Source organism: Marmota flaviventris, chromosome 2 (assembly GCF_047511675.1).
Source record: "Marmota flaviventris isolate mMarFla1 chromosome 2, mMarFla1.hap1, whole genome shotgun sequence".
NCBI lineage: Eukaryota > Metazoa > Chordata > Mammalia > Rodentia > Sciuridae > Marmota > Marmota flaviventris.
Window position 1 is genome coordinate 199731009 of NC_092499.1, and position 27721 is coordinate 199758729.

The 27721-nt window shown below is 45.3% G+C and overlaps 2 protein-coding genes and 1 long non-coding RNA gene across 5 annotated transcripts; 2 read left to right on the plus strand and 1 right to left on the minus strand.

Annotated features, from left to right (window-relative positions):
* Positions 1–1612: 1612 nt before the first annotated feature.
* On the minus strand, positions 1613–12065 carry LOC139704793 (uncharacterized). 3 transcript variants are annotated; one of them, XR_011706817.1, is made up of 3 exons: positions 11979–12065; positions 3280–3408; positions 1613–2320 (listed from the first exon to the last, which is right to left on the minus strand). It is a non-coding gene; the product is annotated as an uncharacterized lncRNA (long non-coding RNA). The 3 variants fall into 3 exon arrangements; XR_011706816.1 differs by lacking the exon at positions 11979–12065 and adding an exon at positions 7636–7762; XR_011706815.1 differs by lacking the exon at positions 11979–12065 and adding an exon at positions 4344–4478.
* Positions 12066–12181: 116 nt separating this feature from the next.
* LOC114107019 (WAP four-disulfide core domain protein 15A-like) lies at positions 12182–13345 on the plus strand. The gene is made up of 3 exons (XM_027954295.3): positions 12182–12405; positions 12519–12677; positions 13064–13345. Exons 1-2 carry the CDS (start codon positions 12327–12329, stop codon positions 12674–12676), a joined length of 237 nt encoding a protein of 78 aa, XP_027810096.1. The 5' UTR covers positions 12182–12326; the 3' UTR covers position 12677; positions 13064–13345.
* A 9587-nt stretch (positions 13346–22932) lies between these two features.
* On the plus strand, positions 22933–27182 carry LOC114106956 (WAP four-disulfide core domain protein 5-like). Its single transcript, XM_027954173.1, has 3 exons — positions 22933–23014; positions 26798–26938; positions 27022–27182. The coding sequence occupies exons 1-3, from the start codon at positions 22933–22935 to the stop codon at positions 27180–27182; spliced, it is 384 nt and encodes a 127-aa protein (XP_027809974.1).
* Positions 27183–27721: the final 539 nt, after the last annotated feature.

Sequence of the window (27721 nt, forward strand, 5' to 3'; positions counted from 1 at the left end):
AGAAAATGCCGACTAAGATCAAGGCTATGGCCACTGTGTAAGTGGATCGCCACGCCAATGTCTCAGTAGAGAACAAGGCCACTTTAACATGGACAAGGGACACTGCAAGTGTGTGACAAGGACCAAAACCACATATCAAATCCTGTCTCTATCAACTGCCTGGGGACCGTCCAAGTCAAGAAGAAGCGCCACTTTGTGACATTCCATGTGGCAGACCACAAGACGGATCCCAAGGCAGCTGCTTAGCTAAGCTCAGGAAAGATCAAAGGCAGACACAGAATTCTAAGCAGGACCAAGGGCATGATTAAAGCCCAAAAGGAATGTCAGATGATATAAGTAGAGAGGAAAAACCCGTCAGTCGTGGGCAAAAGGACAGAGAGAAGGATGGTTCCCAAGGCAGCATTCCTGTTGCAACAAAATAGCTAAAGTCTGTGACAAGAAGCAAAGATAGGAGTAACAGAGGAGAGGAATTCAAAAGGATGGGTTACCATCAGAGAGTTGTGTGGCATTCTGTGTGAAAATGAATTTCAGGGAATGAAGTTTGGCAAAATCAACAGATTACTCAAAATGTTCCCTTATACTGCTGAATAGTCTCTATCTTTGGAGGGTGCCCGGTAGTAAGCCCAAGGTCTTGTGCATTCTAAGCAGGAGCCCTACCACTGGACTACACCACAGCCTGAATTCTCTTGATTTGCTTTGCAATACCGAGAATTGAACCCAGAGCCTTCCATAAGCTAGGCAAACACTGAGCAACATTCCCAGAGTCTTGGTAAAATTTTAAATTTGTGACAGGGTCTTGCTAAGTTGCCCAGGCTGGCCTTGACCTTGTGATCCTCCTGCCTTGCCTCTCAAGTAGCTGGAATTGCAGGAGTGTGCCACCATGCCCAGCGGGACTTCTAGTTTAAGATGTAAATGAGGCAGCAAGACGCTCTAAGTCCTTGATATCTTAGCAAGAATAAATGTGCTCTCCAGAGACAGACTGTACGTTGGTCAGGGCTGGCAGGCTCAGGTAGTGAGGATGAGGGGGAAAATATGTGGGACAAACTGGCTCTGCTGCTGCCCCACTTAACCTACCCCACTTAACCTTCCAAGGAAGCTCCAGAGAAGGGCAAAGCGGCAGGAGGAGGAGCAGTTTGGACCAAGCAGAAAGCACAGGCATGGACGTCAGGTGAGCTGAGTGCCAGCCCCAGCTCTCTCTCTGCTCATAAAGTGAACCCCAGGCAAATCTCTGCTCCTCTGAGCCTCAGTTGCCTATTAAATGGAAGGCGTTGGGCATGCTGGAGGTCTGGTCTGGCCCTGCCTTTCCGGAATTCAAATCAACTTCTTGTACTGGCCTCCTGCTGTGAGTGGAAACTGGGGAACCTGATGAGGGGTGAGAGAACAGGAGGTACGGTACCCCTGTCCCTTCCAGGAGCACAGTCTAAGGTCCCCTACTGCAGTCAGCCTGGGTATCGGTACATCTTGCAGTACAGAGAGAGCAGCACCCACACTTCTGCCTGACAAATATGAAATGCACCACTGGCGGTAACAAAGCTCTCAAACTTTTCAGGGATACATTGCAAAGTAATAATAAAAAAGACATACTGTGTTCCTTAATGAGAAGACTCCAGAGTGAGGATGTCAACATTTACCTTTTCAATTTTATTTTTTAAGTGTACAACACTCAAAACCCATTTTTGCTTTTGTTTGTTTATCTACTTGGGGCAGTGATACATCTTGGAGGAACTTCAAAACAATACTTAAGTTTATGCAAAAGAATAAATTCTTGGGAATAGCCTTGAAATTTTGAAAATGATTAATTGGAGGATGTTTGAACCTCCGATCCCTAAAAATGTCCTGCAAAGTGACTTCAGTGAATATGGTTTTTTTTTTTTTTTTTTAGCAGCATGTAGAGGTAGGAAGAGAAAGTAATAGAAAGAAAAGAAACCCAGGAACAGGCCTCTTTTTATCCAATTCAGTGTAAGATATAGTGTCAAGTTCCAACAATGAACAAGGGTTATTCCAGAAATAAGACTCTAAAATAAGAAAAAAGAAAGAAAGAAAGGAAAGAAGGAAGAAAGAAAAGAAAAAAGAAATAAGACTGTAGTTAGTTGCAAAAACAAAGGAATCAACTCTTGTCTAAAGGGCGGTGCAGACTCAACTGCTATGAGGGGAAAAACACCGCACTCCTCCCAGGAAGCAGTCGGTGGTGAGCAGTCTGGCGGGCAAGGTGGCTCAGCAACTGGAGAACAGGCAGGGTCCCTGGCTCCTTCCTTCTTGCCCCTCCATCTCCCAGGGTGTTGTCTTCATCGCCAGGGCTGGAGATGGATAGCTTCCGTCCCTACTTCGCAGGTGATAGACAGGAAAAGGATAAAACAGCTTTGGCTTTAAGAAATGACCTGGAAACTGCAGTCTTTACTTACATCCCTTTGATTCAATTCATGACTCAACTATGAAAACTTGGAAAGGGGAGAAATAACATTGTCATTAGTCTCTGGCTCATCTTTGGCTATTTCATCTCTTTTTTACTATTTTCTTCCCTCCTGCCAGCTTTGGATTCCGTTTGTTCTTATTTCCCCTCATACAGTTGGATTATTAGTTGTGTATTTCTTCTTAATGTAGGTCATTATAGCTGTGGATTTCCTTCTGAGCCCTGTTTCTCTGCATCCCATAAGATTTTGGTAGCTGGCATTTTCATTTTGTTAGTTACAAGATGTTTTCTGATTTCATTTATATTTTCTTTTTTGATTCATTGGTTATTTAAAAGCATGCTTTATATACAAACAGAGATATGAAAAATTGTGGTATATATCTGTATTAAGAATTGTAATGAAAAAAAAAAAACAAAGTACATGTATAAAGGCATGAATTGGAGTGAACATACTTTACATAGAGAGATATGAAAAATTGTGCTCTATATGTGTAATAAGAATTGTAATGCATTCCACTGCTGTTGTGTATTTAAAAAAAGTAAAATCAATAAAAGATAAAAATAAAATAAAAGCATGCTCATTCCACCTACATGGGAATTTTCTACTTTTGCTTTTGCTATCGATATCTAGTTGCTTTCTATTGTGGTTAAAGAAGACACTTTGTTATAATTTCAATCTTTGTAAGCATACTGACCTTGTTCGGTGGCCTGGTACGTGGCCTATCTGGGAGTATGCTCCATGTGTACGCAAGAAAAATGTGTACCCTCCCGTCTTGGTGTAGGATACTCTATTTGTATCTTTTAAGCCTAATCAGTGACCAAAAGACCTGATAAGAACATTTAGAGGAGGAAAATGTGTATTGGCTCACCATTTCAGAGGTTCCGTGATCAGCTGACTCCACAGCTCCTGGCCCAAGGTGAGGCAGAACATCATGGCAGAAGGGTAATGTGGAGGAGAGCAGCTCAAGACATGACAGCCAGGAAGTGGAGAAGGCACTCTGCTCACCAGGGACAAAAGATAAACAAAATATGAGCCCCAAAGGCACACCCCTAGTGGCCCATCTCCTCTAGCCATAACCTGGCTGCCTACAGTCACCCTTCTCCAGCTAATCCTTATTAGTGGATCAATCCATCGATTAGGTTACAATTCTCATGGTGTACTCATTTCATATCTGAACATTCTCACATTGATATCCACACCAAATCAGTGTCTTGCAATTTTTAAATTAGTCTATTTGTCTGATATTAATGTAGCCACTTCTCTTGCTATTACAATCTGCATGAACTAGCTTTTCCATCCTTTCACTTTCAACCTGTTTGTACCAATGAGTTTCTATGTTCTCAGAGAGCATATAGATATATTTATTGCTGCTCTGGTCTTTATCATTTCCATATACTTCCCTTTTAGAATTACCTTTGCTGTATCTCATAAGTTCAGGTATATTGTGCTCCATCTTTGTTTATTTCAAAAAAAATTTTTTTAATTTCCCTTTTAATTTCTTAATTGAGACATTGGTTATTAAAGAACATATTATTCAATTTCCATGCATTTACAAAATTCTGAAGTTCTTTCTGTTTTTTTTTTAATTTCTAATTTTATTCACTGTTTTCAGAAAGGATGAATGATATTATTTCAATCCTCTTAACTATGTGAAGACTTGTTTTGTGGCCTAAAATATGATCCTTCCTAGAGAATGTTCTATATGCAGTTCAGAAGAATGCACATTCTGCAGAATGTTCTGTAAATATTTGTTAAGTGCATTTTGTCGAGCAGGTAGCTTAATCCAATGCTTCTTTATTTTCTATCTAATGCTCAGTCCATTGCAGAAAGTTTGGTAGGTGTTGAAGTCTCCCATTATTTCATCCTGCAGTCTATCATGTCCTTTAGATCTATGAATATATGTAGATGCTCCAGTGTTGTCTGAATATTTACAATTGTTATGTCCTCTTGCTAAATCGATTCCTTTGGGGCTGGGGATGTGGCTGAAGCGGTAGCGTGCTCGCCTGGCATGCATGCGGCCTGGGTTCGATCCTCAGCACCACATACAAACAAAGATGGTGTGTCCGCCGAAAACTAAAAAAATAAATAAATAAATATTAAAATTCTCTCTTAAAAAAAATAAAAATAAATCAATTCCTTTGTCATTATTTAATGACCTCTGTCTCTTTTTATCATTTTTAACTTAAAGTCTGTTTTACTTGTAATTTCAGCTACTCCTGCTCTCTTTGGGTTCCATTTGCATGAATATCTTTTTCCATCTCTTCTCTTATTTTATGAATCTTCTTATAGGTGAAACAAGTCTGTTAAAAACAGAGTGTGGTTGGTTCTTGATCTTTTTTATCCATTCGTCGTGTGATGGGTTTTAATTGGAAAATTTAGGCAATTTATAGTCAAGGTAATTATTGATAGATCAGGACTTACTAAGGCCATTTTGGTTTTTTTATTTTTTAAAATTTGTTCTGATTATCTATACATGACAGTAGAATGCATTTTGCATTGTAGCTATCACCATTTTGGAACTACCTTCTAGTTCTTTTGTTAAACAGATTTTTTCTCTCTTAAAGTCTTTCTTTATGGTTAAATGATTTTTTTCTCTAATACCATGTTTTGATTCCTTATCCTATTTAAAGTGTATCTATCATAGATTTTTGCTTTGTGGTTTTCATGACACACAAAAAAATAAATAGCTATAAAAAGTTACTTTAAACTGACAACCTTAACTCTTGAAAACAAAAACTCTGGAATTTAATTTTACTGCCCTCCTAGGTTTTGATTTTTTGAGGTCACAATTTACATCTTTATATAGTACATATGCCTTAACAAATTGTTAACGTTATTATCTTTAACAATTTTATCTAATAACCTTCATATTAAACATACAGGTGATTTGAACACCACAGCATTGTTAGAGTACTCTGAATTTAACCCTGTATTTACCATCATCAGTGAGTTTTATACTTTCAGCTGTTCTCAAGTTACTCATGAACTTCATTTTCTTTCAACATTAGCATTTCTTGTAAAACAGGTCTGAGGCTGATGACTCCCTCAGGTTTTCTTTGTGTGGAAAGTCTTTATCTGTTATTTTTCAGGGAAGGTTTTTCTGGGTAAGTATTCTTAATTTGGAGGGGCTTTTCCTTGAGCACTTGAGTATGCCGTTAAACCCTCTCCCGGCCTGTAGAACTTCTGCTGGGCAATCTGCCATTATGCGCTTCACCCTCCCTTATATATTATTTGCTTCTTTTCTTTTGCTGCTTCAGGGTCCTCTCCTTGTTTGTGACCTTTGAAATTTTGGTCATAATATGCTTGGGATAATCTATTTGGATTGAATCTGATTCCTGTACCTGGGTGTTTATGTCTTTCTCTAGGTCTGGAAAGGTTTCTTGCGTTATTTCTTTAAATAGCTGTCTACCTCTTTCCTCTGCCTCCTCTTTGATGCCAACGACTCATGCGTTTTCCCTTCTCACGCTGTCCTATAAATCTCATAAGCTTTCTCCTTTTCTTTTTTATTCTTTTTCAACTCTGTTTTCAAATAACCTGTCTCCAAGTTTACAGATTCTTTATTCTGCTTGATCAATTCACTGTTGATGCTCTGTGATGCATTTAAAGTATATTCATGTATTTTTCATCCCCAGGATCTCTGTTTAATTTTTCATTATTAGTCCAACCTCTATTTGAAATTCTCTAATAAATCTCTGAATTGTTTATCTGTGTGTTTTTCAAGTTCATTTAACTTCCTTAAAAGAGATCATTTGAATTCTTAGGGAATTTAAACATCTCTATCTATTTAAGCTTAGGCCCCGATACCTTATTTTTCCTAGTTGGTGATATTACATTTATCTGATTATTCTTTTTTAAAATATTATTGTGTTCTTTATGCCTTTATTTACTTATTTATTTTTATGTGGTGCTGAGGATCAAACCCAGGGCCTCACACATGCTAAGAAAGTGCTCTACCACTGAGCCACAACTGTAGCCCCTTTACCTGATCATTCTTGATTCTTATCCTGTATCCATGCCTTGAATTAAGCAAGTAGGTACTTATTACAGGCTCTGCAGTCTGGCCTTGTCTGAGAATGTCCTTCAACAGTATGCTTGTCCGGAAATTCTGTACAGGGCATCTGCTGTGGTCTCTAAGCCCACCACCACCGCAACCATTTTGGTGCTAGGGGGCCACCCTGAATCCATGACTGTCATGGGCAGCACCTTCCAGGTTGGACCCGTGTGGCCATAGAGACTGGCTTAGCACCAGACGGAGGTCCCGTGGCTGTCAGGACTGACGTAGCTCTGGGGAACACAAGAGCCCAGCTTCTGAAGCCTGCCTGCTGCTGAGGTTGGTGAAAACCCGGGACGGCCGCAGCTAGCCAGCAAGTCCCCCGGCAGTGCCCACAGTTCCCAGCGGGCACTGGGGTGGGTCTGAGGTGCAGGCCACAGGTTTGGTCCTGAAGTCAGGGGCCAGGCAGGCCTGCAGGTGCTGTGTTTCACTGTGATGGAGCCCGCACTGAGGTCCAAGGCGGGTCCTGTGTTATTTTCCTCCTCTTCCCTGAAACAGGCGTACTTTTCTCCGTACCACGCAAGCTGGGGTCGGGATACAGGTAGCACAAAACTGTCCCTTCTAATCTTTTCAGTGGGTCATTTCTCATTATTATGCTACAACCAGTTGCTATGATCTCTTGCCTGGTTTCCTTACCTCCTCTGGAAGTATTTTCATGGGTGGATAATTGTTCAGATTGATGTTTTTGTGGGGAAACCATCACCAGAGTTCTACCCACCCTCTTGCTCGGCCCTGCTCTCTTTTGTAGCCTCTTGTTCATAGTTTCCTTTAGTCCTTTGAATATATTCACAAGAGCTGATTTAGAGTCCTTCTGCAGGAGTCCACTGTCTGGGAAGTCGTAAGGACCGTAAGGACCGTTTCTATGGATCACTTCCCCTCCTCACTGTGTAGGGGCAATTTTCTTGTTTCTTGACATATTTTATTTTTTTCAATGAAATCGAAATTTTTACACAATACAATGTGCCAACCTGGGACATAAGTTCCTCTCCCCAGAGTTTTTTTTTTTTAATGTCGTTTTGTTACGGATCATTTGTTTAGTTACTCTCCTGAACCAACTTTGTAAATTAGTCTGAATAATTCCTCATGTGCACCCACTGCAGTCGGTTCCATTGGCTTGCTAGCAACTAATGACTGGGCGGGGATGAGCTTGAGTTCTGTGAACCAGCACATCACCTGGGTTTCTCAAGGGCTGTGTGTATCTGGGGGCGTATTTTCAACGTTCCAGCAAGCAGTTAACAGGTTCTCATGGCCTTCACTTCCTGTTGCCCAGATCCTGAAATTCAGGCAGAGGTGGGTCTTCATTCCTTCCTTAGCCTGTACACAGTAAGGGACAAATGCACAACATACACACCTGCAGGTGGCCTTCTCCCCCCACTCCCCTCCCCCACCCTCCACCGCCAATAGGAGATTTTCAAAAACCTTTGGGCATCTCATTCTTCACTCTTTTCTTTTGTTAGCCCCAATGAATCTCACAGGCTGAAGTAGCTGTGATGTCAAAAAATTGCCCCAGGGATAGGCATGGTGACACATGCCTGTAATCTGAGATACTAAGGAGGCTGAGGCAGGGGGATCACAAGTTTGAGGCCAACAACAGCAACTGAGACCCTGTCTCAAAAATAAATAAATAGATAGATAGATAGATAGATAGGCAGGCTGTGGGACTAGCTCAGTGGTAAATCAGTGGTAGAGCACCCCTCAGTTAAATCATATATATATATATATATATATATCTCACTTCCCCTCGCCATGTATATATAGAGAGAGTGCTCCCCAGGGATAGTGCTGTCCACATAGAGCAAGATTGGAGTGACATGACTAAACACATGCCCTGAGAGGGGATTTTTAGGGAGTTGCCGTATAGTTGAAAGAGCGACAATTTGGGGTGGGGAGCATGGAGACTTGAGGCCAGAGGAAACCTTTCTCCCCTGAAGTGGTTGCCCAGTTTCTGGTTTTCCCAGCTACTACAGAGCAAGCCTGCTGGTCTTCATGGCGACCGCACAGCTCAACAGGAAATAGGACTAGTAAACTGCCACAAGCTGAGATTCCTGACGAGATTCACCAGTCACAGCCACAGCCCCCTGTGCCAGGGCAGCAGGGTAGGTTGCCAGAGAGTTGGAGAAAGTACCCAGAGACCGCATGGGAGACACCTGGGGGAAACAACAGGTCAGGGACTGTTCCAAGAAGAATTCAGAGGCAAAATGTTGAATGTGGGTGCTAACACACAATGGCAAGGTTTGAGGAGGACAGCTCCCCTGTCCCTCAAGGTGCTTTGCCAAGCGTCCCCTTCTGTCCCACACAGGATCTTGCCCAGCGGCAGCCAGTTAGATGAGCAACACATACCCCTTCCAGGGTCCTCTGTCCCACACCAGTCCCCACTCAGAGAGGGGATGTATGTCAGGCTGCAAGGCAGTGACAGCAGCAGCCTTAGCTTGCTTAGCTGGCTTGCATGGTGACCAGCTCCCAAGGAGCAGCTGCCCCAGTGGACATGTAAGAAGCTGGCTTTGGACAGATGACACCAGCTTGCCCTAGTTCCCAGCACACACAAGAGAGAGCCAGTGTCCTGCAAGATAACGTGTATCTGGACTTTCTGGCCCAGACTGGCTCTCATTGTTCCCTTAACGTGGCTAGCTTTTTGGGGACAGATGGGAGTATTCAGGACATGGTGTTTTCTCACTCCCCTCTTCCTTAGGGGTGATGCACCACCCTTCTTTTCCCTCAGTCAACACCATGGGTTGTGGCAAGGCTTTGATTTAGTTTAGAGTTCTGAAATGGTTATTTTGGACAAGATTATTTTTTAACTATTTTTTAAAATTTATTTTTAGATATACATGACAGAGTGTATTTTGACACAGTCTACATTCATGGAGTCTAACTTCCCATTCTTGTGGTTGTACACGGTATGGAATCAGACTGGTCATGTATTCACATATGAATGTAGGAAGGTCATGTCTGATTCATTCTACTGTCTTTCCTAGTCCCATCCCTTGTTCCTTCCCTTCACTCCCCTTTGTCTAATCCAGTGAATTTCTGTTCTCCTCAAACCTTGCCATTGTGTGTTAGCACCCACATATCAGAACATTCGGCCTTTGGCTTTTGGGGATTGGCTTATTTCACTTAGCATAATAGTCTCTAGTTTTATCCATTTACCGGCAAATGCCATAATTTCATTCTTCTTAATGGCTGAGTCGTATTTCATTGTGTATATACCACATTTTCTTTATCTATTCATCTGTTGAAGGACACCTAAGTTGGTTCTATAGCTTTGGTAATCGGAATTGAGCTGCTGTAAACATTGATGTGGCTGCATCACTGTAATATGCTGATTTTAGGTGCTTTGGGTATATGCTGAGGAGTGGGATAACTGGGTCCAATGGTAGTTCCATTCCAAGTTTTCCAGGAATCTCCATACAGCTTTCCAGAGTGGGTGCACCAATTTGCAGTCCCATCAGTAATGTAGGAATGAGCATTTTTCTCCACATCCTCACCAACATCTATTGTTCCTTGTATTCTTGATAATTACCATTCTGACTAGAGTAAAATGGAATCTCAGTGTAGTTTTAATTTGCATTTCTCTAACTGCTAGTGATGTTGAACATTTTTTTCATATATTTTTTTGACCATTGTATTTCTTCTTCTGTGAAGTCTCTGTTTAATTCCTTTGCCCACTTATTGATTGGGTTATTTGGTTTTTTGGTATTAAATTTTTTGAGTTCTTTATATATCTTAGAGATTAATGCTTTATCGAGGGTGCATGTGGTAAAGATTTTCTCTGATTCTGTAGGCTCTCTCTTCATGTTCTTGATTCTTTCCTTCACTGTAAAGAAGCTCTTTAGTTTGATGCCATCCCATTTATTGATTGTTGATCTTTCTTCTTGTGCTCTAGGAGTCTTGTTGAAGAAGAAGTCAGTTCCTAAGCTGACAAGATGAAGAACTGGGCCTATATTTTCCTCCAGGAAGCACAGGATTTCTGGTCTAATGCCTAGGTCGTTGAGCTACTTTGAGTTGAGTTTTGTGCCGGGAGAGAGATAGGGGTTAAATTTCATTCTACTACGTATGGGTTTCCAGTTTTCCCAGCACCATTTGTTGAAGAGGCTATCTTTTCTCCAATGTATGTTTATGTCACCTTTGTCTAGTATGAGATAACTATATATATGTGGGTTTGTCTTTGTGTCTTCTATTCTGTTCCATTGGTCTACATGTCTATTTTGATGCCAATACCATGCCATAGTATAATTTAAATTCTGGTGTTGTAATGCCTCCTGCTTCACTTTTCTTGCTAAGGATTGCTTTGGCTACTCTGGGCCTCTTAATTTTCCAAATGAATTCCATGACTGCTTTTTCTATTTCTATGAAGAACATCATTGGAATTAAGAATTGCTAATATTCTCAAGACTTTTGATGGATAAGCAGATTTTAGTCCCCCAAATTGCTTCCCACTTGTAGGGGTTTTGTAGAGGCTATCACATTAAATAATTGAATTTCTTATTCTGTGTCATTATTTTCTCATTTATATCATATACAGAAAAATGATTTTTTCATCTATTCTGTGTCTGATATGGAGATAATCAGGTTTCCCTCCATGTTCTAATAGGAAATATTCATTAACCTAATTTGGAATGTTAAACCAGTCATACATTGTTGAAATAAACCCCTAATTGTTTGTGATATGCCACTATTTTATATATGACAAAATCCACTGGGTAAATTTTCATTTGGGATTTTGAATTTTATACTTATAGCAAGGTTGGGATACAGTTTCATGTAATACTCGTGTCCCCTACTTCGGTATCATAAAATTGCCATGAATGTCAAATTGTTTTGAAAACAAAGATCTGAGTGTGTGGAGCTGCAAGCACACATCTTGAAAATAAAAGTGGAAACAGTGGAAGTTATTGGCATGTAAAACAGGTAGGAAGGAGCTTCATTTATTTTCTAAGTGTGGACTACATCTCAGCGAGGGCAGGGCAGCCCAGAACTAGAAGAGAGAAGCACAAAGGCACAGCCAAAAGACGCCAGGCCGGGAGGAAGCATAAGGTTGCACCAGAAAGAAAGAGAAGAGATGTAGTAACTGCTCCAGGGAACCTCTGCCTCTTATGCCAGGTTCCAAGTCTCTGGGTGCATTAATAACTCTGTGTGTGTGTTTGTGTGTGTGTGTGTGTACACGTGTGTGTGTACTTACGTGGCCTTGCTTACACAGGTATGTTCTAGGCAACCAACCAAGCAGGAACAACTCAACCTTTTTATAGGAGTGCAGAGAGGGGCTTAAGAGTTATTTGTCCTGGGGCTCACGTTCAAAATGACCTCAAGTTAGACTTTTGACTTTATCAGCAAATGAACGTTTTGCACATTCATGGAGATGCAAAGGAAGGGATTAAGGAATAAAACATTAATTATGCACCCACGACGCACAATGAATTGGCGTTTTTCTTAATCTGGCAGCAGGCTGCTCACAGCCCATTATCTAGCTTTGTCCTTGGGATGGTGTGGGGGGTGGTAGAAAGTTGACCCATAAATACCTCAAACGCACCCCACGCGTGAACAGGGTTGGAAGGGGCGGGCTTCAATCCTCCTGGATAGGCTGGGAGCAGAGTGGGCTTGGCCGGCCTGAGGCGTGGCCGGGGAAGGACTATTCCCGGCTATTGCCTCAAATCTGCTGTTCAAAGCCCTTGGTTGCCTCAAGAGGGGACCGTCCCTGCGGGCTCCCTGCAGTTACACCCCAGAGGTTACCTTACTGTCCTCCCCAGGGGTGAGAAGACGACAGTGGCCTTTGCAGGCCACCCGCAGCACCCTGACCTCTTGCCCCGCGGTCACAGCACCCCCTGCCGGTGGCCCGCCGCCGGTCGCCGGCGCCTGTCTGTCGCGCCATGAAGCTGAGCAGCCTCTCCCTGCTCTCGGTGGCCGCCCTCCTTTGGCTCCGCGTGGCGCAGGCCAACATGAAGGAAGGTAAGGCGTGGCCGTCCCGGGGGCGTCCGGGGTGGGCGACGTCTCCTCTGGGGCCTGTGCCTGGGAGCGACAGGTCGGTGTCCCCAGACGCACCCGGTGGCACTTTCCAACAGTTCAGCAGAAATCTGGGTACTGCCCGGAGTTCTTTCTCTCCTGCTCCTTCACGCTGCTTCCCCGGTGCCGGCGGGACGGAGGCTGCAACGGCCCCAAGAAGTGCTGCTTCTACCAGTGCCAGCAGCAGTGCATGCAGCCCTGGCCCACGCTGGACTGAGGTGAGCTTGTCCTTGGGGTCCAGGACTGTCCGTGCGTGCGCTAGGTATCCGTCCTTCCGAGCTCTTAGAGGGAGGCTGGTCCAGAGATCCGTCCTCCGGATGGGACCCGGAGCCCCAACAGACCCACCTCCGCAGAAAATGCTCGGTTCCGTTCGCGGAGTGGGCATCAGAGTCTCCTCCGTGTGACAGGACACCTGGACGAGACAAGCCCTGCGCTCCCTCTAAGCTCCTCAGCCTTCCATGGCCTTCCCTCCCCCGTTTAGAGTTTGTAATATTGAAGCACTTTCCTCTTCACATTTAATCAGGGATCAGGAGGTCACAAGGCCTTAGTCGGGCATGTCTAGAGCCCTTCACACCCGGCCCTCTTTCCTTTCGGCATATTTCAGAGCTCTCGAGGGGAGGACCTAGCAGGATTCAGGCCACTGTGGACCTCCATGGAAAGCCACATCCCCAGGACCGACGGCTTGCATCGCCCCATGTTTCTGGTTCTTCTCTCCCTAGGTGGAACCCCCTGTTTAACCAATCCTGAGAAGACAGTGGGCCACAGCCTCTGACTTGGATAACTAGTCTCCAATTCTTCTGTGCTTCTTCCAGGCCCTTCCTGTTATCAAAAGTTAAATGCTTATTAATATGAAAACAAGACAAAGAAATAAAAGCCCAGGTCTTTAGTCCATTTTCTGTTACATGTATGAATGAGGCTCTGGGTTCCATCCCCAGCATGAGATTCAGGAGCATGCCCCTAATCTGCTGGGCTCTAGGGAGGGCCTCATGGCAAGTGGCATCACTGGGGTGGGAACACACGTACATGCAGAAGAGATATGCAGGGAGTCGTTGGCTGCCTTAGAATAAGCGACTCTTGAGGGAGGTAGTGTGGCCCCACCAGGCCTGCACTGATTACTTCTAAAGGTGTTGCTCCCATTGAGTTACCTTCCACCAGGCCCTACCTTTTAAGGGACCATCACCTCTCAATATCGCCACGCTGGAGACCAGGCTTCAGGAGACACACACACAAACCACATCCAAAGCATAGCACAGTGTATATTTAAAACTACATGAAAATCTATGGGGCTTCTGGATCTCCTTCCTTCTCTTCTTTACCCCACCCCTCAACCTTGCTGGGGAATCCCTTAGGGTCTGTAAAAAGCATGCAGTTCCTGTTTCACATTGGATTTTTATTAATTCTTGCACTTTTGTTTTTCTGATAGATTTCTCTTTATCTGACACTCAGATTCTCCCTAATCAATCCAGAAACACCTTGGAATCAAATTTTCTGGGTTTGGCTCTCATGAAGGGCAAGCACATTATCCTAGGGTTGAAGAACAGGCTGTTTTTGCTACTATTTTTCTGGTATTGGTATTGGTGGTCTTTCCACTTGATGATTTAGGACTAGATTTGGAACTTTGGGTTGGAAATGGAGCAGGACATATCATAGTTTCTAGAGTATGTTAGGCCCTAACATTTAAGCATAATTAATTAGTAAAGAATTCTCTGTGGTTCAGCTCAGCTGCCCTGACTTTTAGCTTGGAATTGAGCCCCTAAGCTTCTTAGGAATAAAGTGCTTCAGATTTCCTCACTTTCTAACTCTCTGCCTCTGACTTCTTAAAGGATCTTAATGGTAGCAAAGGTCTGGGAAAGTGGTCTTCCAAAATTTTAGTGTCTGTAACAAATAAACAAATTTTGAAAAACTTCTTATCCCCTATCATGTTTTCAATTGCCATCTATTATTTTTATAATAATTGCATAATATCAAGGGATAACAATTTTAAGTACATTACAAATATTGTCATTTACATAAAATGGGTATCTCCCCCAACCCTTCTCAGTATTGGGGATTTAACTCAGGGACACTTTATCACTAAGCTACGCCTTCAGCCCTTTTCATGCTTTAAGAGAGGGTTTTGTAAAGTTGCTAAGACTAACCTTGACTCTGGGATCCTCCTGCCTCAGCCACCCAAGCTGCTGGATTATAGGTGTGCATCACCGTACCTGGATCTTATTTTCGATTTTTTACTGTTTCTTGTGAAATCTAATTACCTTCTTCATTTGATAGTAATTTTTTTAAAGTTCTTTCTTTGCCCACTTTCTGCCACTTCTCCCTCCTTCTCGTCATTTCCAGAAGTGTAGGTAAAGGAGTTAGTTTGGGATCCCTAAAAAGAAATGTTCAGATATGATTCTAGAATCAAGAGTGTGTTAGGGAGGATATCTGAGAGGGAAAATGGAAGGAAGACAAAGACCTCAAGGAGAACCGTCAGCCCACCATGCGGGACTCCCTGGGGGGCAGAGGGAGGAGATGAAGAAGGGTTATAAAGAAAAGATGTGGGGGGGCCAGGGTTGTGGCTCAGTGGTGGAGCACTTGCCTAGCCTGCATGAGGCTCTGGGTTTAAACCCTGACACCACATAAAAATAAAAACAAATAAAATAAAGGCATTGTGCCCACCTACAACAACAACAAAATAATTTAAAAAAGAAAAAGAAAAGGTGTCAGAAGGCCCAATGTGAGCCAGATTGAGCAAGAGTGTTTTGACTGAGGTCACCTATCAGAGGAGCCCCCTGTCCCAGGAGGTGGTGTGTCTGGCCACTCAGTCACTGGCTGGAAGCACCCTGCATGGCCTTGGTGAATACATTGGGGAGGGTGCAGGGGACAGTAGCTGTGGTGTCTATCACTCACCTCCGAGCAGCGGGAGGTCTGGGCGGTACATTTCTGTGCCCGCCACTGTCCTCAGCCTCCGACCACACAGTTACCTCTCCAGCTATGGTGATGAAAGCTGCTTAACCTCAACCCTTTGAGTTCTTTTTGGAGGTCCGGGCTCTGGAATTTAGCAGGTATATCTCCAAAGAGCTGTCTCAGCAGAAACTCTGCCAACGTGGACTTCAGGGTACAGAGGTGGGGTGAGATGAAGGAAGACAGTCACACTTGTGTGATTCTGCAGGCAGGAAGCCGCTGGTGGAGTTACTCAGCCGATAACATGCCTGGTCCTTGAGGAGAAGGGAGGAATGACCTAGGAGGGCAGAGGACAGCAGCAGACCTGCCTCTGCCACCGAGCCCACAGGCGCTGGCCCAGAGAGTGTGGCCCCGGGTGGGCCCACCTCCTCAGTTCCAGAGGGCAGGGACACTACTGAGGCGGACCCAGAAGGTGTGGCCACCATCCCTGTTGGCTCAGAGAACAGAGCCTGGAAATGCAGGGAATCGTTCTGAAGCCTGAAAACCCAGTGGAATTTGCCTGCTGAGTTCTGGGCGTCTCTGAGACAGAGGAGTCCTTCTCTTCCTTCTGATTTACCACTTTTGCAATGTGAGCTTCTATACTATTCTTTTCCCATCATTGCATTTTGGAAATAGATAACTTGTCTACTTTCAGAGGTTCACAGATGGAGAGGAATTTTGTTGAAGATTGACCATATCCAGAGTGTCATACCTGATTTAGACGACATTCAATAATATTTTCTATTTAAATTTGATTATGAAATGGGTTGGGGAGATGTTGGAGTAGAGTATTTTTTTGTTTGTTTTAACTAGTTACACATGACAGTACAATGATCTTGACATATCATACATTTGAATCAGATGGGATATCTTTTTCTGAATGTACAGTTTGCAGAATTACATTGGTCATGCAGTCATGTATATACCCACAGCAATAATAATGTCTGGAGTAGAGTATTTTATATGCCAGAAGGAAATAAATCTATGGAGGTGAGAGGGTGAAATTATGGGTTAAGTTGGGGTTGCCCCACAAAAAAAAAAGAGATAATTATTGAAGTAATTAGTAAAGAAAGAGCTAGATTTGGCCACTATGCAAGGTGTACATATTTCAAAACATAATGTTGTACACAACAAATATGTATAATTTTTATTTGCCAATTGCAAGCAATAAATAAATAAATAATCATACACAGGATTTTCTCCAACCACAATGAAGTGAAAATAGAAAACAGTAACAGAAGGAAACTGGAAACTTCACAAATGTATGGATATTAAAAAATGTACTTTTAGGGCTGGGGATGTGGCTCAAGCGGTAGCATACTTACCATGCGCGGGGCACTGGGTTTGATCCTCAGCATCACATAAAATAAAATAAAGATGTTGTGTCCGCCGAAAACTGAAAAGTAAATATTAAAAAATTCTCTCTCTCTCTCTCTCTCTTTAAAAAAAAATGTACTTTTAAATAATCAAAGGGTCAAAGAAAAATGACAAGATAAATTATAAAATTCCATGAGATGAATTAAAATAAAAGCACAATACACTAAAATCTTTGGGTTGCAGTGAAAACAGTTCTGAGGGAAATTTATAGTTAAAGATGGTCCCAAAAAGAAAGCTCTAAATCAATGACCTAAACTTACACCTTGAGCAGCAGCAAAACCAAAGCCACAGTAGGAAGGTAATATATAGCTATGAAAAGATACAAATAAGGAATAAAAAGTAATAGAATCAATGAATTCAAGAGAAAGTACCTGGAAAAAATGAATGAAGTTGGTAAATCATTCGCCAAACAGATCAAGAAAAAAGAACTCAAATCACTAAAATCAGAAATGAAGATGGGGACATTACTACTCGTCGTACAGTAAGAAACAGATGGCAAGTGATTACTTGGACATTGACACCGACGCACTAAATACCTAGAGAAAAGGAAAATCTCCTAAAAACATCCATCCTAACAAACTGACTCAAGAAGCATAAAATCTGAACTTAAAACAAGTGAGAGACTGGATCTGAAATTTAAAACCTCCTTCAAAAGGAAAACCTAATGAAGCTGGGCTGGGGCAGGAGGATGGCTTGAGCCAGGAGTCTGAGGCCAACCAAGGCCCTGTCTTAAAAAAGAAATGAAAAGAAAAGAAAAAGAAAAAAAAGAAGGAGAAGCCTTGACCGACCAGATAGCTGAGTTTTGTAAATTCTACTAAACATCATGAATCCTTCTCGAGTTCTTCCGAGAAACAGGACCAGAGGGAACACTTCCTAACTCATTTTGTAAGTCCAGCATGACTGTGATCTAGAGCTAGACAAAAACTTCACATAAAAATAAAACAAGATCTCTTATGTTTTAAAGAGTCTTCAATCTCATGACCAAGTGAGATCTATCACAAAATCCAAAGTGTGTGTTCAACATATGAAAACCAAACAATTTTAAACAGCACATTAACAGAATAAGGAAAAAAAACTCCACAATAATCTCAGAGCCAAAAACTACCACCATAAAACAGAACAAAACATACCGAAAAATAAGCATTGACGAAATCCAATATCTTCTCATGATAAGAACACTCCACCAACTAGGAATGCACAGAAATATCCTCAAGATGATATTGGGCATTTATTTATTTTTAAATTAAAACGAATAGTATACCCAATAGTGAAAGACCAAACCTTTCCCTTAAAATCAGGAACAAAACAAGCGTGCCATTGTCAGCACCATTACATTGCACTTGAGCTTCTAGCCAGAGAGACCAGGCAAGAAAAACTAATAACAGGCATTCAACTTGGAAACCCTCCTGAGCAGGCTGAGGCCTTTCCAATTTGAATGTCGTTATTTGTTTTCTTGCCTGGTGTAGACAAAGGTGTCAGGGAAGGTCCTGGGGACAAGGAAGAATGACTAAAGACTTTCCAGCCTTATTATGAAAGCTGATCTCAGTGACTTGAGTCTGTGGGGGATCCAGGTAGTTCTTCCTTTTACCTCAGGGATACCAGTTGTGATTTGAAAGTGACAAGACTCAGCCTTCCTCTTGTTTTCCCTAATAAAATCCAAGGCTGTTAGGTTATGACCACAGTTTCTTCAACTAAGACATGAGAAGGATGTACTCAGGATGAGGGTGAATTATTCGTCCTGTTAGACAGAGAGGCGGGTCTAAAAGCTTTTCCAGTGTGTAAGGAACCTATATTCTTTATCTGTGTGTGGCTGTAATTTCCAGTTTTTGTTATTTTTTTAAAATTATTATTATATGATTGTTTTTTTCCGACAAAAGTGTTTTCCCCAAAGGAAACCTGGTCCACATGTCCTTTTCTCCAGTGTCCAGCCCTCCACAGACGCTGGCTCTCCTCCTCTGAAGTGCTCCTTCTCACCCTAGCCAGTGAGCCCTCCTGGGGACAGGAGCCCTCAGGAAAGAGGCCTCAGAGAGCTGCCTTGCCCTTCCCCCACGTGAGAACCCCGCCGGAAGTCACAGAGACCGGAAACAAGCCCTCCCCAGACATGAATCTGCTGGCACCTTGATCTTGGACTTCCCAGACTCCAGACCTGTGAGAAATAAGTGTTTGTTGTTTATAAACCACCTGGTCTGAGGTAATTTGTTACAGTCGCCAGAACTGACTAAGACAACTTAATAGTAAAGAATTCCTATTCAACATTATCAAAAAATATATAATATGCCTACCAATGAACATAACTAGATGCACACAGAAATTTTCTGGAAAAAAAAATAACAACAACAACTGTAAAACTCTGCTGACATTCAGCCTATTTAAGTGGATGAATAGGCTGAAATTTTTCATGATAAAATGGTTTTTAAAAGGTTTGCTCTTCCCAAACAGGAAACCTCCATGAGATAAAGATGTCTATCCTGTTTTTTCTCATGTGCAGAAGGTAGAGAGAATAAGGATTTTAAAGGGGGTGGAGAATCTCATGAAAATAGAAGGGAGAACAGTGAATTGAGAGGGAGGGAGGTGGATGGGAAAGGGGAAGTACTGGGAATTAAAATGGAGCAAATTATGGTATATGCTTCACTGTTACGTATGGCAATAAGGCACTAATAAAAATGTAAAAAAACAAAAAGGATGTCTATTTGGTCAACATAATTTACATGTGAAGTGTAATATAATCAGAATCAAAACCTAATTAAATAATTGATTTAGGTAATTATCCACAGTTTCCAAATATTTGCAGGGTGCTACATCATCATGCCATGGTGTATTTGCTCTTCCTAGATGGGGAGACACAGGTTTACAACGAGGGGATTGGGGGGCAACTACTAAAATACCTTCACTTGTCCTCAAAACACTACAAATGGTCCAGTAGGTGTCTGCTCCTCCTGAGGGGGTGGAGGCCCACAGCACCCAACACCCGGGAGGATTCTTGCCCAGTCAGCGTGACCTCATAAGCTTCTAGAGCCTCACATGGGTCAACAGAAATACCAAAGACAGGGAAGTTGAATGACGTCAGGAGGAAGCAACGAGGGACATTCTAAGGGACCATTCATCTGTGTCATGAAACACCTCCGTGGTCCACAGGAAGAAGAGGGAGGGAGGGAGGGAGGGCAGAAGCCAGCAGGAGGAACTCTTCCCGATGACAAGGGGGTCAGGGACATCAGAGCAGTGCAATGAGTGTACAGAGCTAGGGGTGGATTCTGGTGCCAAGGACTTTGCTAAGTCACTTTCAGGACAATAAGAAAACAGCAGAGCATTAGAAGTTAAGAACTGCTGTTTGTTTTGTGGGGTGTGAGAATGATGTTGTGATTATGCATGGCCATCCATGCTAAAGTATTTATGGCTAAAATATACGACGCATTGGATTTACTTTAAAATATTTCAGCCAAAACAGGAGGCATTACAAAATGTTCATTATCCAATCTGGGTGATGAGCATGTCGTATATACTGTTCCTTTGTGCATTTTTTGAAATATTTTGTGATACATTTTTTTTTATGATAAAAAACAGTGGACTTATTTTTGGAACTTCACAAAATGATCATCAGGTTCATAAGGGAGAATGAAGTACTGGTGATGTGAATCCTGACAACGCAGGCTAGTGACCAGTGATGGACACCTCGTGTCACTAAAACACACTGGGGTGGGGGGACAGCAGTAATGGGGAACAAGAATACAGTCAAAGGGAAAGAACCAAAACCCAGCAACGGCCCCTTGACATATAAGAGTTTTTGATAAAGGTCTGATTTCTAATCAATGGCAAACTTTTGAATTATTTACTAAAGGCTAATGGTACAATTGCCTAATAACTTAGGAAAAAAGCATTTTCTCTTTCACATGCTCTGCCGTAATAAATCTCAGATGGATTCACAATTAATAGGTTCTCCAAACATCACAAAACAAAATAAATATACTTATTGGATATCAGAGTTAAAAAGGCTTTTTAGCACAAAAATAGAGAGAGAAAATATATATGGAAATACTGATTTAACTATCCCCAAATTTAAAACTTTGGTACCAAAAAGAAAAGAAAGAAGTATTTGCAATAGAGGATTACAATAAGCATTTATCAAGCCACCTCATTTAATCCTCAGAACTACCATTTAAAAATATTGTTATGTCTGTCTCTATTTTATAGAATAATAAGCTGAGGTTTGAAAAAAAGTCATGCAGGTAAGAGATTGGTGGCACTAAGACTTAAAACCACCTCAGCATACATCCAACATTCTGACCAACACCACCAAACCTGCCACTCATGTATGACAGACAAGCAATCACATCCTTAAACATCATGTTTAGAGACTTGAAAATGTTCACAAAATCATCTTCATCAAAAAAGCATTTCTTCAACGAACATGTTGTTTATAATCAGAAAAAAAAAAAAGTATGTCCATAAGTGTTTTTCTCCAAAATAAGTCTGCCAAGGAGATGCCAGATTCTTCCAAAAGTAACCTCAGGTCATAGAAGGCAGAGCCCCTCTTCTTCCGAGAGCTAGGAAGACAGCGTGAGGAATTCCAATTAAGTCCAAGGAAGAACTTCCTGCCTGGCTGCTCTGGACTGGGAGGGAAGGGTGAGCTAAGCCCTGGAATGTCACCTTCCTCTCTCAGGGTCAGCTGAAGTATTTCCTGCTTTCAACACCCAGATGCTGGGGATGCCAGAGCAGAAGTCCCAGCTTAGTCCCAGGAATCAGGTGTGTCTTTGAGGCAGTTCTTTCTCATCTCTGGCTCACGGTTTCCTCATCTTTCACATGGGAGGGCCGGGAGGAGGGACCTGAGCTCCCACGGAGCTGGTGGATCCACTGATCAATGTCAGCCTCTTCTCTTCCACCAAATGCAGGAGCCGTTATCAGGGGCTACATGGATCGAGATTTCACCCTGATGAAAACTAGGCTGGGGTCCCTGAGTGAGATGACATCTGCTCTGGCCCATGAATACAGCCAAAATGAAGCCTTGCTTCATCCGTCCCCTCTGCCACACCAGCCCAGGCAGAGGGCAGTTCTACCAGATGTCACTGCAAGTGATCTCACAAAGGTGGGGTGGCCTCTCTCCCCACAGGGACCCAAAAGGGGAGACTGAGGCTGGCCTCCTTCACCTGCCAGCCTGGGCCAGCTTCTCTGGCAGGAAGCTCCTACCCCAACCCTAATGCTGTCTCCCTTCCTAGGAATCCATAATGAGCAAAGCCCCCGTGTCAGGCAGAACTAACTTCCGTCCCTGCCTAAGACGTTGCTGGAACTCTGAGACTGGGGAGAGCCAGGAAAGTGGGGACCTGACTCATGCTTCACCCTGAATACTCTCGGCCAAATTCAGAAACTGTAAAAGTAAAAAGAACTTTATTTGGGGTCTTAGGAATTGCAAGTCGGCAGACCTGAGTTGAGAGCTGTTTGTCAGAGGCACAGGTTCAGAGAGCTGATGTCGACGTTCTGAGGAAGGCAGGGAGTTGGGGTCGGAATGGGCCGGCGGTGCTCCTGTGTCACAAAGTGGTGAAGCCCCTTTGTGGAAAACTCCTATTAAATGCTAAGAAACAACGGGGGCTACTTGACCAAAGAAGGTAACAAAAGGGTGTATGTACTTGGTAACAAGGTCCATCAAGCAAGAGTCTGAATCTTTTGCTGTGCATCTTGAGTCTCTGGGCACAATGTTATCACCTGGTCTTTCCCAATATATACTCCAGATGTCTGAGGTCACAGGGTGGAGGTGACCAGCTCTCACAACTCCAGGTGGCAGCTTGAGACCTGCATAAGTTCCGCTGCCTCCCAAGTCCATTCTGTCAACATTGCTTCCATCGCCATTTCCCTTTCATTTCACAACACAGGTAGGATCAACCGCAGCTCAGAGAGGGATCCCGAGACTTGCCATGATCACAGCCAAGTCAGGGATACAGGCAGGACTGGGTCCAGGTCCCCCCACCTGTAGGATCTGGGCCACCCTGCCTTTAGTTCTTGCACAAGCACCCCTGGCCCTGGGCCCTGGGCAGAGGGTGGAGCCAGGGTGAGGGAGACCCATGTGACATCATCCACCCCCATGTGACATCATCCTCCCTTGACTCAGCTGCTTTGGCCTCCCGGGGTTGCAGATGCTAATTTGGGAGCTGCTGGGCCCTGACCTTATTGGATGCCAGCAGCAGAAACATGGGGCTCTGGAGCTTCCTCCTGGTGGCTCTCCTGGCTCTGGGGACTCAGCTGCCTGCCGCCTCTGGCTGGAAGAAGGGAGGTGAGGTGGTGAGATCCCTATTCTCTAGGCCCTGGGTGGTTTTTGCCTCTAGAGGAGAGTAAGGCTTGGTTTTGGGGGAGGGCAGGCGATGTGGGGTGTGTGTGTGTGTGTGTGTGTGTGTGTGTGTGTGTGTACACCCTGCTTAGTGGTTCTGGGAGGCTGTGTTTTCATTTGTGCATTTTTGGCGCGTGTCTGTGTATCTCGCTGGTTTGTCGGTGCTGGTTGGCGCCATCTACGCATCTGAGGATGTACCACAGCACGCCCAAGCCCGCGCGTGTTCACTGCAGAACAACTGCATCGTGTGTGTCTGAGCTGGGATTCCTCTTTGGGGAGGGAACCTTCCAAGTCTGCCACTCCGCGAGTCTTTTCTGCCCCCCCTCCCAGCTCCATTTGTAGAAGGGCTTGAGAGTTAAATAGGGAACGTGGCTCGTGGGATCTGGGATATGTTGGGAGGAGTCTCTGTCGCTGCCTCTCTTCTCCCTCCTGCACCTCCATGCCCACTGGCACCCCCAGATGAGGCTGGGGCTGAGGCTGCCTGTTGACAGGGGAGGGAGGTGAGGGTGCTGGAGCGGCTGGACTGGTGCCTCCTGATCTGGGTGAGGCACTGCTCCCTTCTAGTGGAATCTAGGTGACCTACATTCACCTGGGCAGCCCTGGCCCTGCCTTGGGGGGAGGGGTCAGTAATGAGGACAGGTCCCCTCCTGCAGGGGCTCTGGGAGCAATTGCCTGCATCCACTCTGCTCTCTTTAGCCTAGATTATGCCTTCCTTGGAGGCACAGGTCCCTGCCGGAGGAGGGAGCTGATGTGGGGAGGAGGGTGCTCAGAGTCCTTGGGTCGAGGAAGGAAGGAGGCGGGTGGGCCAAGGCCAGTCCGTCCACTGTGGTTCACGGCCGTCACCACACACCTCCTCTGCAGTGTGTGAGGTGGCACTACATTGATTCCCATTTTGCAGATGAGGAAACCAAAGCACAGCGGGAAACCGCTTGCCCAAGGTCCAAGACTCTTTGTCTCAAAGGTGACATCTGAGTGAGGTCGGGGAAGTCAGAAAGGCTCACCTGCCTCTCTCTCAGGAGCACATGGTGCCTTGAAGAGGGTCAGGTACACAGTAGGAGCAGCACAACTGGGTGATTTGGAGGAGGGGCTGGGGGTACCAGGAGGACACGTCCTGATACCTCACCGAGCTGCTAAGAGTGGGAGCTAGCACCAGCAGAGCCCAGGCCAGCTCCGGGCCTCTGGGTGTGGCCACGTGTGATGCGCATGTCTCCCCAGTTCACCGCATCTCCTCCTTCCCTAGCTCCTCTCCAGGAGACCTCTGCCCGACTCTCAGTGGACTTCAGACAGTGGAGGAAGGTGGCAGGGGTGAGGGAGGGGAACCTCAGCTTGACGTCTGTGGAAGACTGGCTGCCTCTGCTTAGGGGAGCCCTGGCCCTCACTCAACTGTCTGGATGTCTCTGATCCAAAAGCTGGGCGCTCTCCCCAGTGGACAGTAAACGCCTAGTTAAATGTTTTTAGTGGTTATGTGGTGCCGGGAACATCTGGGTCTATAGTTCCATACGTGTGATCGTGAATAGATGTCTGTGGTGTATATGTCACTGTGCTCGCATGTATGCATGTGCTGTATATTTTCATGCATAACTGTGCATTATGAATCTTTCTTTATATATATTCATGTGTGTAGACATGTATGTGATTGTATGTTTATAAATCTGACTCTGTGTATGTCCCATTTCAAATGTACATGTGTGACTGCCTGCATTTATATATGTGTGTGTATTAATATTAAACTATCTTGTGCATGTCTGAATGTGTGGGTGTGTGTGCATGTGTTAGGTTGAACCACATAATGTGCTATTTTTTTGTAGATCAAAAAAAAGTTGAGTATCCGCAATCCCAGATGGCTAAGCCTACGGCGAATTGTGTATATAGATCTAAGTGCTTGCACACTGGGCTGTGTATCTACACGAGTGTGTGAACACATCTGTTGACCTGTGTGCTGCTGGCTGAGTCTATGCACCCACAGTGGACGCATCTGGATGACCACCTGCATCGTCACGTTGTTGCTCAGAGTGCGCATGTGTGAACGGGAAGGTCAGGAAGGCAGAGCCTCTGTGGCTGCCCAGAACTGCCACCTGTCTTTGTGCCCTCCAGAATTTAATGCCCAGCTCACACGGTGGCTGTCATAGTTCTTCCCACTTGAGATGCCAGCTCTCAGCCCCCTCCCTATCAGTCTGTTCCCATCCTGGCCCCCCTCAGAAGCTCTGCGGCCTCTGTCCCCTGACCTACCTGCCCGCTCCCCACTCCTGCTTTCCTGCTCTGAGTTCCCTTTGGCCTGAGCACCTCCAGCCTGGGCTTGTGAGTTAACGCTGAACCCTGGCACCTCAGACAGTCTCCAGGGCCCCTTGGGTTCCCCTCTCCCCTCCCCCTGCCACCCACCACCAAGAGAAGCTAATCAGACTCCTTCCCAGGCTCAGCCACCCTTTCTCCAGCAGGGGGCAGCAATTCGATTTAAACCAACTCAGTCTAAGGAGGCATGAAGCTGATTTTGAGCACTCACTGTGTGAGAGGCTACCTACTATGTGCAGCCAACACCCAGGCAGGTCAGAGGCGGAAGGGTGACCCAGGTGACAGAGCCTTGAATCCAGTGCTGTGGGAGCTCCGGAACCTTTTCTCTGAGGCTCGATTGGGTTGAAGACCTGGTCCAGCCCCATCCCTAGGGCTCAAAAGCATCCAGAGCAGGTCCCAGAGATCAGAGGGAACTGGCCGCAGGAGTCCTGGCCCAGGACTGTGTGGGTCTGGGCCAGTCACTGTCCCTTTCAGACCTTGATTTCCTCTACCCAGTGGAGGAAGGTACTGATCTCCAGCCTTCTGTGAAACCTGGAAATAGCCAGAAATATCCCAGAAGAGGGGTCAGGTAAACTCCAGGACCCTACATCCCACAGCCGCCTGGAGGGGCACCTCCAAGACACTTAGTACCTCTGGACCCTGAAGCCACGCCACCTGCCACAGCGACAAGCACGCAGTGCAGATGTGGCCATGGTGGCTATGTGACAATGCAGCAGGCTGGCAACAGCCAATGTGCATGACACCGGGTTCCCTTCAAGTCCTTTCTTTCAGACAGTCACTGAGCCCCTAGTGTTGTGCACCAAATGCTGTGCCAGAGCTCACAGGGAGCACAGCAGAGCAGGCAGGTGACAAGTCCCACTGCCTCCAGCTGATGAGAGGCCCAGAGTCCGGGTGGGGCTGGAGAAGCAAGGTCTTCTGAGGATGAAGTGTTTCAGAGATTAATGAATTGACCAGGTGCTCTGAGTGGAGCGGACAGCACCAGGCAAAGGTGCAGCCGCAGCAAGAGCCCTGCAGACAGAAGGAGCCTGGAGCCCATCAGGGGCCACTGAGTGGCAGAGCAAGGTGGGTGCACGCCTTAATCCCAGCAACCTGGGAGGCCGAGGCAGGAGGATTGAAAGTTTGAGGTCAGCCTCATCAACATAGCAAGACCATCTCAAAACAAAAAGGGGTGGGGATAAGGCCAGGGAGAAGAGAGGCTAGCCTAGCCATAACTTTATTGGACACAGTGGAGACTTTTAACTTTCTTATTTTCCCTATTGTTATGCTGCCTGGATCTCCAGCCAGCCCTGGGAGAAAAATAGTGATTGAAAATAAATAAATAAACTTCTCAAAGGACGGGCAAGGAGTAGGGGACACCGAATTCAGATGTGATTTCCAGGTCAGCACTTGTTACATAACCTGAGCTGCCTCCAGCTGCAAGATGTGGGTGTTCTCTTACAGAGAAGTGGGGGAGCTGCCCGCCAGATGACGGGCCCTGCCTCCTGTCAGTGCCCGATCAGTGCACTGGTGACAGCCAGTGTCCTTCAACCAAGAAGTGCTGCTACCGAGCTTGCTTCCGCCAGTGTGTCCCCAGGGTCTCAGGTCAGTGGCCCCTCCGCCTTGCTGAGCACCAACCCCCAGCCCCAGGTGGGCACCTCAGGCTCACCCCGGCCCCTGTGTTGCAGTGAAGCTGGGGAGCTGCCCCGAGGACCGGCTGCACTGCCTCAGCCCCACCAGGCACATGTGCAGCCAAGACTCCGACTGCATGGGCAGGAAGCGGTGCTGTCGCAGCGCCTGTGGCCGGGACTGCAGAGACCCCGTCAGAGGTGGGCTCCTGGGGACCTGAGGCAGGGCCTTCCCTCTGCCAGCCCAGCTCCGAGGTTTCCTTCCAGTTCAGCAAGTTGAACCGGAGACCTCCCCAGAAGCCAGGGCCTCTCTGGCCAGAACTGGGGAAGTGGCTGGGGCAGGAGGAGCCCTGTGAGTACAGCACAGGAACTGGGGACCTTGGGTTCTCTTCCTGAACTTGCCGCTTCACATGGACCACATCCTGAAATGGCTCTGAACTCCAGTTTGGCCTTTGGAAGGGGACGGGGGTCCTGCCTTAGTAGCAACCAGGGCTGGGCTGGTGGGGTCTGGATGTGGGGACAGAACCCAACGCTCAGAGCTCTGTAACGGACATTGCGGGTTATCCCTTCTTCCTCTCCCCTCAGGCTGATTCTGGCTGAAGACCTACAGTTCTGCAACTCAGGTGGGGTTCCCGGGGACGCTGGCACCCACAGCAACATCTCTCCTGGAGGCAGTGTCAATCTCTGATTAACTGACCTGCTGTCACCGCCCTGCAACCCGTGGCCTCTGGTTTGTCCTCCTGGATGCCAAGGTCCACAG